Source organism: Cottoperca gobio, unplaced genomic scaffold, assembly GCF_900634415.1.
Source record: "Cottoperca gobio unplaced genomic scaffold, fCotGob3.1 fCotGob3_42arrow_ctg1, whole genome shotgun sequence".
Lineage (NCBI taxonomy): Eukaryota > Metazoa > Chordata > Actinopteri > Perciformes > Bovichtidae > Cottoperca > Cottoperca gobio.
The window spans coordinates 772,077-784,344 of NW_021167006.1; the positions used below are offsets into that span (position 1 = coordinate 772,077).

General features: G+C 41.0%; 2 protein-coding genes across 2 annotated transcripts in view; one reads left to right on the top strand and one right to left on the bottom strand.

The window, feature by feature from the left end:
* The window catches only part of LOC115006000 (rab-3A-interacting protein-like), a 9,655-nt gene extending 5,871 nt beyond the window's left edge, over window positions 1–3,784 (bottom strand). Inside the window, exons 1-2 of the mRNA XM_029428002.1 lie at window positions 3,643–3,784; window positions 1–70 (exon numbers count right to left, since the gene is read on the bottom strand). The exon at window positions 1–70 is cut by the window's left edge and continues 58 nt beyond it. The gene's annotated coding sequence lies outside the window, so the exon portion shown is untranslated. The remainder of the gene's footprint in view (window positions 71–3,642) is intronic.
* Window positions 3,785–4,990: 1,206 nt separating this feature from the next.
* proser2 (proline and serine rich 2) lies at window positions 4,991–10,695 on the top strand. The gene is made up of 4 exons (XM_029428003.1): window positions 4,991–5,245; window positions 6,834–7,022; window positions 9,047–9,338; window positions 9,512–10,695. Exons 2-4 carry the CDS (start codon window positions 6,957–6,959, stop codon window positions 10,693–10,695), a joined length of 1,542 nt encoding a protein of 513 aa, XP_029283863.1. The 5' UTR covers window positions 4,991–5,245; window positions 6,834–6,956.
* Window positions 10,696–12,268: the final 1,573 nt, after the last annotated feature.

Genomic DNA, 12,268 nt, shown 5'->3' on the forward strand with positions numbered 1-12,268 from the left:
ACACACACGACGGTCTACAGGTGAACACGTGACTCAGCAAAAACACAGACAGGGAAAGACTGTCCTAACCCTGAGAGAGGGGGGGGAGAGAGAGGGATGAGAGAGGGGGGGGGGGAGAGGGAGGAGAGAGGGGGGGAGAGAGAGGGGGGAGAGAGAGAGAGAGAGAGGGGGGGGAGGAGGAGAGAGAGACAGACAGAGAGAGAGGACAGAGGGGGGGAGAGAGAGAGGAGAAAGAGAGAAAGAGAGAGAAGAGGAGAGAGAGAGAGAGGGGGGGGAGAGAGAGAGGGGGGAGGAGGAGAGAGAGAGAGAGAGAGAGGGGGGGGAGGAGAGAGAGAGGGGGGGAGGAGGAGAGAGAGAGAGAGAGAGAGAGAGAGGGGGGGGGACAAAAAGGGAGAGAGGAAACATTATTTGATTATATTAAATAAACCCTTTAATCTTTTAATCTGCTGTTAACAGTCGATAACTACATGAATCCAAAATAACATTTAAGTTTTGATGTTTTGATGTTTTGATGTTTGATGTTTTGATGTTTGACTGACAGGAAGTGAGAACGCCCGTCCGAGAGATTTGCATAATGTAAACACTCCGGAAGTTTTATATTTACACACACGACATTATTATTATTACATTTGCAATAAATATATTTTTTAAATAATCTTTCTTGGGAAAATATATAAAGATATTTCTTTAAAGTGTTATATATATATATATATATATATATATATATATATATATATATATATATATATATATATATATATATATATATATATATATTTTTTTTTTTTTATTAATTTGATTACCGTGAAACATCCAGAAAAAACTATTAACACTATAATTACAATAATATAACAAACTAAAAATAAACTCAGATTACACAAGCGTCCGTCCTTCGTTCTCCACTTGTGAAGGTTTATAACGCAGGAAAGAGTTTTACTGTGAAGCTGAACTTTACTTCCTGAAGCAGGAAGCTGCGACACATTCCTCCACCACGCATCGAGTCTACTCTCATACCAGAGATTCTCCACCATCATCCTCGTGCTGCTCAAATCATCCCTTTTGTTTCTCGCCGTCCTACCTTTACCTCAGCACACCGGTCCCACCTGCTCACCCTGCCGTGTTTCTGTGTGTGTGTGTGCAGAGTGGGTGTGTCCCCCACTGAGCACACACACACACACACACACACACACACAGAAGATGAAACTCAGCGACTTGCTCGAGAAGACAAATAAAAGCTGGCGTGACTCACAGTTTATTTAAAGATCCGGCTGTAGTGTGACCTGATTCATCACAGCTCACTTTCAGCTGCGTAATTGTTTTGCTCCAAGTGTGACAGAGCTGCCGGTGCATTCAAGGACAATCTGACATCTGAGATCGAAGAGAAACTACATTAACATCTTTTTACTGAGTAACCAGTAAATAAAACAAATTCAATGTTTTGTGTCACACGCAACTATATATATATATATATATATATATATATACCTTCAGGTATATATATATATATATATATATATATATATATATATATATACCTTCAGGTATAAAACGACTTTACGTGAAAAGAAAAGTCTGAAATGTATGATTTAAAATCAGGAACTATGTGAATGCAGAAACAAGATCATAAGAAACGATCGATAAACTTTTGATAATTGATTCATCGGTAAATTAAGTTTTCATGCAAACATTTTATAGAACAAACGTCAATTAATCTAGAAAATAATCTGCAGATTAATAATCGTTTGTTGCAGCTCTAGATCTCAAACAGGACGAGATATTCTGCAGATACACACACACACACACACACACACACACACACACACACACACACACACACACACACACACACACACACAGCTGTCAGTCAAACTCAGGTGAAACCCCACCCGCCTCAAACCAACCCCCTCCCTCCCATACCCCTCTGCCCGTCTCCATGGACACCAGTCCCGGCGTGCCCGCGGTAACCGGACACGCTGAGGGATGCTGGGTAAGGATCCAGTTTCTCCAGCCGGCCAGTAAAGGCTCATCCCGCACGTTTAAAGGGTTTACGACGCAGCCTTACGTCATCCGAAACACTCAGACCTCAAAGAGCTGAGCGGACGTTAACGACCAGCTGCAGACGCTGAAGAAATATCTTTTATTGTCATTCTGAAGCTGTAACATGTGTTGCAGGGACCTGTGATGGGGATCAGGTCATTCCAGATGCATCTTTAACATCCGCTCATCAACAGCTGGTTTAATCAATAACAATAAATAGTCGTTAAATACAATTTTCTCTAAATAATTTGAGAAAGCGTCAATTAAAAACTAACACACTTTTATATTCTGCTGTTGCACCAGGGTGGGAAGTAACGCAGTACTTGTACTTTACTTGTGTATTTCCTTTTTATGCTACTTCTTTCAACGTCAGTACACGATCGAGGTAAATGTCCACTACACGACAACTTTAGTACTTTACAGATTCAGATTATTAATACAAAATATAAATTAATACTTTATAACGTATTATTAGGCTGCAGATTAAGATACCCAGAAGTAAATAAAGTAATTAAAATGAGCTATATCCAAAGATATAATATATATTTACTTGATGCTATTTCTTTTGCATTTCTATTTAAGAGTTTTAAACTTAAAAAAACATATTTTTTTAGTGTATTTTTGCACTTTTTCAAATGCCTCGTTTTATTTTAATCTCATCTTTTACATGTTGTATTTTTATTTCTATTTTCTACATATAATATTCTTAGCATATCTGTTCTTATTGTTTGCACTTGCTTTAATTTATCCCCTTGTTTCTTCACTACACTATGCACGTGCTGTATAAATAAAGTATTGTTATTAATATGTGTATTACATGTGTACTTATATAACTCACATTGTACAGGCTGCGTTTTAAAGCACCTGTTTCAGGGCGCAGTAACAGCTAGCATTAGGTTAGCTAGCCGTTGCTAGCATGTGTGAACTGTTAGCAGGCAGGCTAACATGCTAACATGCTAACAAGTACTGAGCAGGGGGGCTAACGTTAAACTAACGGGTGTTACCTGACACATGAAAGATGCATGAACGCATCATCTTCGCTGTGTGTCAGCTTACGTTGCGTCGCTATGTCGAGCTAATGCTAACGATGCATTAGGTTAGCTAACATTAACATATAGCATTTCTGTTAGCTGTAACGTTTGTATCACAACGACATAAATACACCAACTGAAAGAAGCGAAAAAGCTACAAAAAAACGCGTTTATCATCTTTCAAAGATGCTAAAATATATCCGTTATTCGCATGCTGTAGGATTACTGATGAAGGGGGGGAACCCTGCTTCCATTATCGGTCATCGTACAAACCCCCTTCCACGGCTCGCTACTTCCACTAATATGACTCGATATAGGGGATGTAACGTGAATACATTTTAATTTAATAACAGCAGGTATGCTTAAGCACTGACATTAGAGTGTGTGGTGGCTGGGTTAAGAGAAAAAGGGAGGAATAAGTGCGCCAGACGGCTCAGTGTCCGATAATGAGCGCATTTCACTTAATGGTGCATTTGCGTGTAGCTAAGCTAGCTAGCGGGCTACGCAAGTTCCCTTAACTTAACTAAGAATAATAACAACAGTGACGTTAATAACCCGTTAACTGCAGACTCACCGGACCTCTGTGTGGACAGCAGCCGGGCCGGTGGGTCTTGCTCCCGGTAACGTGCAGAATCAACCCGTGAAACAAACAAACGGACACACCGGAGCGGTTGTTGACGCAGACCGGAGCGACTGACGGGAGGTGCGTTTAGGGACAACTGGGAAACAAGAGTAACATGATCGCCTTGTTTTTATGCTTGCAAATCTCTAAATGAACTCACTTATACAGTAAAACAATAAGTGTTTAATTACATAATAAAATAATAACAATTCACGGCTAAATATTAAAATTAAAATGGCTTGTAAATAATAATAAGAAATACACTAAATTATAAATGATATATCCTGTAGGCACATATTATACTGTAGTACACAGTGAAGGATTGAAGTACCAGGCTTCAGCCTACAGGTGGCGCTCAAAACAAACATCACGAGTCATGCAATCATTTCTTTTAACGTATTGTCAATGATTAAATACTTTCTCAGAAGTTATTTTGTCTTAATAGTTGGACTTTGTACTGAACATTTACCAAATGTATGTGCCAATTTATTGAACTTGTCGTATTGGTAACTGATTATGTGTCTTAAATAACACCGCTTTATCACGCTACCTCAAGATAACTTATCTTATGATTAACCATTTTTATCAAGATATTAAATTATGTTTCTGTGGTTGTCCGACATATTTTAACTTGAGATCATTTTTTTAATGATTAAATTCTTGTAAACTATCAACCTCTACATTACAACACAACTTTAATTACATTACACCAATAAAAGTGATCACGCAATGACAAGGAGTATTGTGCAGTGACGAATCTGTTTTACTTCATTAAAAGTACCAATACTAAAGTGTAAACATATTTTGTTACAAATAAAAGTCCTGCGTTCAAAATTTTTACTTAAGTAAAACACAAATACACTTAAAGTACCAAAAGTAAAATCACTATTCATAATAAGCAGATATAAGATATATATTACTGCATTATAATTATTCATGCATTAATGTGTTCATCACGTTATCTATGTATAAAGTACATACTGCTTAACATGTAATAATATATCATTTATAATTAATCATCTGAATCTGCAAAGTATTTAATGGAGTAAAAAGTACAATAGTGGAGTGGAAGTATAAAGTAGCATAACATAAAAATACATGTACTTAGAGGTAAGTACAAGTACCTCCTAATTGTACTTAAGTGCAGCACTTGTTACTGTAAAATGTTACTTTCATGACAAAGCTTAAATGTCCCACAGCTCCTGAACCCATCCTAGTGAAACTCCGAGGTGGGTGTGAGTGGGATAACTTTCCACTGTGTCACTACAGTAACCTCACAACACTTGTTCACACACCTGAATGAAAACACACGCACACACGCACACGCACACACACACCCTCATGACGGCTGTGGGTGGAGTTTCCTCGTGGTGCTTTAAAGTGCTGCGTAATGTGCCGGGGTGGTGTCATTACGCAGACGGAGCTCTCCGAGCGCGCAACAGCAGCTGGACTTTAAGATAAATTCTTTTACAAGTTTTCAGAGATAAATATTGATGCTGCTGTTTATCTGAAGGAGGATTTAGGTTTTAGGATGACTGATCTGTGGAGCTCCTGGGTATGTGTGTGAAAATACTTCATATTATATATTTATATTATATTGTTATATTTATTTATATGACAGTCCTGCAGATCCAATAATATAAAATGTTCACTTTTATCTGTTAAATAATTTCGGCATTCTATTGATTATTTTAAGTATTTTATATTGTTTTATTTAACAGTACTTATTGTGATTTTACTCATATGTTGCTGTTGTATAACTTTTAAACTATTTATATATTTGTTTACGTAAGTACTTTATGAATAACGTTACTTATTATAGATACACATATTCATGCTCTACAGCTACATTTATGAATGGGCTGTACTCTGGGTTAGTTTTCTTTAAGAATGTATAACAAAAAGTTTCTTCTAATAAAACTATTATTTTGAAATATAAAGAGGTGAAATCAGTATTTCACATTAATATATCAGAAATGTCCCAAAAATATTATGTATAATAATGTGATTTATTAATTTTATTTAAATTTGTGAGAATATTAAGGCATGTTGGATGAAACACACACTTTGCTGCTGTTTAATTCGTATAAATAATAAAAACAATGATAGAACAAGGTCGAAATAATCAAATGTTGAGTTTTGGTAAATAACCAAAAGAAAATCCAGAATAATACAAACACTGGGTCAGAAACTTCATTTTGACCCAACAGAAACAGAAAGAGGATTTTATCTCGACATGTTTGTTTGTTTTGTACCGGGTCAGGTCAGTGCTGTATTAAATACAATTAAACTACAACTGAATCAGAATGGGTCAAAATAAGTCTCTTTAATTTAACACCTTAAAACTCGGTAATAACATTTCTTCCAGCTTTTTGAGTAAATTCATGTCCAAACAGAAATGTGTGTAAAATAAAGTCTTGGGTTTATTTGGTGACCTCGTTGTGTACCGAGGAACTGTCGATGACGTCGTCTCATCGTGAGCAGAAGTTCTGGATACTTTTGCTCCTTTTTGGCTTCAAACCTCAACAAGGAACCTTTTTGTTTTATTCTTCTTCTGAAGTTTTATCAGCGCAGCATCACAGAGGAATGTGTCGGCTCAAAGAGCTCCGAGGTTTCGGCTCCAGGAGCCTGTTTTACAGCTACCTGTTCCAGGTGAACTGGTCCATCAGGTGTGCCTCGCTTACTCATTTTCACTATTTAGGCTACTACGTTTTCAACTTTCAAAATACCTTTTCCTCAAAGCGTAATTGACGATGCAGTTTCCTTGTATGGAAACGTAACCTTTAGGAGACAAAGCTGAAAGTCTTTCAAAGACACATTTCCCGTCTAAACTTCTCACATGATTTCAAAAGAGGTAAAAACTCTCCAACATTTCACGATGAAACAAGACATTTGATTAAAATCCATTAAAATTAATATATTTTGTACATCAGACTTTTATTTTTTCTTCCGACCCCTCAGATTTATCTAGTGACCCTTTGGAGGGGCCCGACCCCTAGTTTGGGAACCACTGGACTAAACCGTATTTAAAGTAGTTAAAGTAGCTCCATCTCGAGTAAATAATGCATTTTTGACGCAGGACCTTTACGTGTAATGGAGTATGTTTACAGTGTTTGACGTCTCGTTCCTCTCTGTGTCTCCAGACTCTCGTTGAAAACAAGATTAGATGATTCTTCAGAACGAGACCAGATGTGATTCTGGTGATTTTGTCATAGTGCCGACCCCCCCCCCCTATGGGATGACCTCTGACCTCTGACCCTCGCACCATGGAGGCCAACCCTCAGCTCCACTACAGGGTCAACGGGGACGCTGGGCGAAACTCCAGGCCAGGCGTAAGTATTTCAATACTGAACTAGACTTGAGATGTTCTTGGACTTTTACGGATAACAATACAAACAAACCTTTATATCAAAGCCCCCAAATAACTAAATATAAATGTAACAATTCTAGAAGGGCACTCGGACAGCGCAGACCTCCATCAGGGCCGTCAGTGAAAGATAACACGTGTACCCGCCCCGTGATTCGGATCCACTCCAAAGTGTAGTGAGTTCTTCACCGGCCCATGTTTCACCTTTTCACCAAGTTGCATGAAAATCAAGCAAGTAGTTGTGTAAACAAACACAAACAAACCAACAAACTGAAAATAAAACCTCTTTGGCGGAGGTAAAAATAACGTTATTTCCCCAAAACATCAAACTATTCCTATTAGTTAGATAATTACCAACTAGAATAAAGAAAGCTGATTTATTGACCATCTCTGGGGACACAGGTTTGTATCATTACACCATGAGTTGTTCTGTTGTCTCTTTAAACACAGCAAACACTGAGACTGACACTCTGGATTTACACAATGCATCTCAGTCTTCACAGACACTGAGAAATTACACCTGTTCAACAAGTTAATCCCTTCACCTGCCCGGGGGACGACATTCATTATCACTGACAACACGACTGAACCGGTCGAGCTGCAGTTTTCTAGCTCCTGAGCTGCTTCCCCACAATAGACATCATTGACTCCAGCTGAAACCAGCAGATCTGTGTTTCTCTCACGTTGGTTTCAGTTGGGTGTTGCTGCAGGTGTCTTTGTCTCTGAAGGTGCGAAGCAAAAGCAATGCTCTGTTTTTTTACATAACACCGATGTCAGCAACAAACACTGTTTGCTATGTCAACCGCGAGCTCAAGGTCATCACCTTGAAATAGACCCAAATGAGCAGCTTCCTTGTGTTCTGCTGGCTGTGTAATTATAGTAAAACACCGTTTGTGTGAGACGTGATGATCCAGTAGGCGAGTGTTGCACTGTAAAGCTGTGTTACCAGTCTCATACTACGCTTTCTGTTCCTCGTACGGTAAATATCGTAAGATACCTTCATTTTTGTTGCACCGTATTTATCCTTACTTTTCTCTTGAGGTTGCAAACCATCCGCTCTGACTTTCTCATACAGTAGTCGATGTGTACAGGCTGAACACAGGCCTGTTTGTTCCTGCATCCCCAACCCTCCTAACTTCTTTCCGACCCTAAATTTAGCTCAAATGCCCCTCTCTTCTCTTCTCTCCCCATCTCGACTTCACCTCCACGGCTACCTGTCCAGCTCCACACAGTGCAGCCACTGAAGAATAACACAATGGGCTATCCAATAGCAACACTCGGTGACTTTTGGTTTTGCTGCTTCCCTTTGAGGTCTTTTTTCAGTCCTGATAAAGATCAAGTCCACCTATTTAAGCCAAACCACACGGATGTTTGAAGAGCAAATGCCCCGTAACAGTGTGTTATGGAACTAAAAACAAGTAGAAGGACTGAAGTTATTTAAATGTCAAACAAATGGATAGTAAAAAATAAAAAGCAAAGGAGCGAGGCTTATCTATCATACAACGGTGGTGATGTGTTGACCCACACTACTCTACACAGACAGTACTACTGTAAGGGACATACTACTAGTGATACGCAGTATATTACATTTTGAAAGCAAAGGGCGCAATCGTACTCTGGTGCGGACCAAAACAAGCGCTTCCAAGCGAACCCTAGTGCGGCATAATTGCAGTGAGAACATAATACGACCCAGTTGAAGGAGGTGAACCTGCGCTGGCATTTGTTGCGATGCATACAAGTAAACGACAGGTTAACATGAGAAAGAACTGACTTGTTTGACATCTGGGCCGAAGAGAACAGACAGAATATGCTAAATGAATAGAAAACAAACTATAAGGATCTATTTTACTCAGCCAAACAGCTGATTTGCCTTAAGTACATGTATATCAAGGCATTTGAAACCACCTTACACCCTGACGAAGGAAAGATAGTGGAAAAATGTAATCCTACCATGTTAAGTAATATCATACTGTCCCTCGGCCTTGACAGGAAGACGATGCGCTGAAATCCCTGAGCCAGGAGGAGCAGGAGTGCCTCCAGTTCTTCGAGGAGACCATCATCTCGTTGGAGAAGAGTCTGGAGGAAAACGACCGGAGGAAGCCCCCAGAGGGCAGCAGCCGTCCGGTCGAAACGGTCAATGGAACCCCAATCTTGACTCCCGTCGTGTCCTCCCTATTGGCAGGACCTCCCAGTCCCAAAGACCAGGATATTATATACCTGGTCCGCCCAGAACTGGACTTGGTGCAGACCAAAGAATCGATCTTCAATCCCATCAGTCCAGGTAGCGTACAGTCGTTTCCTGTATGCAGGGTTTTAGCCAGGATTCTGGAAATATGTAGGTTTATGAATCAAAATATAAAGAATTATGGACTTCATTGACAACAGTAGAATCCTGCAAGGGACTGAAGCTTGTAGTCTTTCCCAGATTTTCACCTTGCAATTTGTTCCTCCCAGATTTTCAGAGTATGGTGCAGAACCCTGAAAGCCACTTCGAGATAAAGCCGAGGCGAGATGTGATGGACAGCTTGCCTTCAGAGTACAACCCCCCCTTACCAAGCGGCAGCTATGGGGTGACAGACAGCCACTCCCCCTACCACCCTCCAGGCTGTATCCCCACCCCGGTCTTGATTGCCCAGCAGATAGCAGATAACCAGGCAGGGGGAACCTCTAACTTCCATCCCTCCTCATTCCTCCGCCGTTCCAGCGTGGAATCCGACAATCCACCGAGCCACAACGGCGACCTTTCTGTTAAACACGGTCCTCCTACCTCTGTTAAGCCAAACCGCTTTCCTGCTAACATCAGCGTGATCCACGGCAACAAGGAGCACCAGAACCAGCCAGTGTCTAATGTGAACATCAATGAGAGACGTGCGCAGATGCTGGCAAACCTAACAGGTGCGTCACACCCTTTGCTGCAGGAGGATCCTCAGCCGACAGTGGAGCAGATGCCTCGAAATACTCCCACTCGCAGTATTTCCTTCAAAGACCCCTCACCAGACAAATCCAGGATGGAGGCCCTGTCTAAGCTGGGCCTGAACAGGAACCGAGCCATGTCTGGGGGTATGTCGCTCCTCGACATCCCTAACAGCAACTCTCTGCATCCTCCCACAGGTGCAGAAACCAGTGTCAATCCTGCGGAGGTCAGTGCTCCCACAACAACAGAAACCAGTACCAAAATGTCAGGAGCCAATGTTACGACGCCACGTCAGAGCCAGATTCACGTCGACAGGAAACCAGAGATTTCACGGTCAGATTCCCTCAGGAGGTATGATGAGAGAAACAAACAACTGAACGCTTCGCTTCCACCAGTCACACATAGCAGCTACTATCCACCTCCTCCACCTCCTCCGCCTGAGGTCACCTTGCTAGAACAAAACAGCTACGGGGGGAAATCTATCGCAGTCAACCCTTCTCATTCTTCCAAGAGCGGACCAGCAACTTCTCCAACTAGCCATGAACCCAAAGTCCTCCCACCTGCGCTGGCTAACCCCAGTGAGTTCAACCCCTACGGAGGAAAGACCAAAGTCATGACCCCTGCTCTTGTAGCCCTGCCCAGGAACAACCTTCCCGACATCCTCAGCTCCCATATGGACAGGAGTCAAACTGTTGCCCGCCAAACCAGAGCTGCTACCCATTGAGGTTAACAGTTACGGAGGAAAGAGTCGAACCTTCAACCCCTCCTCCGGGTTAAATCACCCTTCAGACAGCCCGGCAAGGAGTTTCAAAGCTCCAGCTCCAGTTCCGACCCCGGCCCCAAGACCTCTTCGGCACTCCTACCACAGCGGCGTTACTACCAACAAACCAGCGCAGCGAGCCTTGTCCCCTGAACACAAGCGGAGATCTAGCTCCATGTTTCGTCCCCAAGGCATCACTGTACAGTTTTCTGGACGGGGGGCGACGGACGAATCGCGCAGGGAGGCCTTGAGGAAACTTGGGCTGCTGAAAGAGTCTTGATGAATTCTTCAGTCTCCACCCGTCGAGCCTGAGTTTCTGGTGTGGCGGAGGTGGAATGTGGAAGCCTGGACGTCTGAGGGTGAGGTGTGGTTGTTGATAGAGCTACGAGCACCTACGATAGACCTGCACAGCCAGTTCTCACTTCCTGGCCATAAAACACTGACAAACGAGTGTGACACGGTGCAGCTGCTGCACACTCGACACAGAAACTGCTTTATATTGCCTCTGATCCAAGACTTTGTATACCTCTGCACAAGATATGTTGGATGAATTGATGCTGCAAAGAGAAGCATCGACGCTTGTGGGATTCAAATAACATTTTGGTTTCCTATCTCAACTTTTGTTTTGCCGCAAATTAGGAAGATCGTGAATAATCTGATTTCTTTTTTTAAACTGGATCCCATTTTCTAAAAACTCCTTGAAGAAAAAGGATTATATTCTATATTTATGTTGTCAACTAATCCCAACTGCATTGGTTCCCACCAAAGACGTAAATCTTTAAAAAACACAAAAATATAGTTCTATTAAAACAAAAAAAAAGACTTAGTAATTTCCTTTAAAGGGGCACTGTTTTAAATCAAATTGAGGGTTTTTCTTTGGTTACAAGGCCACAAAATCTAGTTTTAATACAATTATTATTTCCGTATTTAAATAGATTTGTGCTTAAATCTTCCATAAACTAGCTGACAGGTGTATTTTTAGCTGCAGGAAGATACTCATAACCACAATTTACAGTAAAGCAGCTAATTATGCACAAGAGTAATAAAAACAAATTAAGTTTTGTGTTGCATATTGTAATTTAATCTTTAAAAAAAATCTAAATAGTTCGAAAATACTTCCCAATGTTTGTTTCTGCATCAGTTTAAGTTATAATATTTGTTTTACGGTGTCACTTTCCTTCAAGCAGCTGTGAAGTCTTTATCACCCCTGTTACCTTTTTTAGTTTTCACTGTTTGTTTACCGACTTTGGGCATTTTAGTGTGTGTGTGTGTGTGTGTGTGTGTGTGTGTGTGTGTGTGTGTGTGTGTGTGTGTGTGTGTGTGTGTGTGAGTGTGTGTGAGTGTGTGTGAGTGTGTGTGAGTGTGTGTGTGTGTGTGTGTGTGTGAGCACTTCGGGGTAAAAAACTCAATTAAAAAGCACTTTTCTTTAGTGCAATTGTATCACTTCTGAAATGAGCAGAACGATGTTGCAGAGCAGAAGGTTTTAAAGAGGCGGATGTATCTTCAAGGAACAAGAAGGTCCCATTGTTCTGGAGAC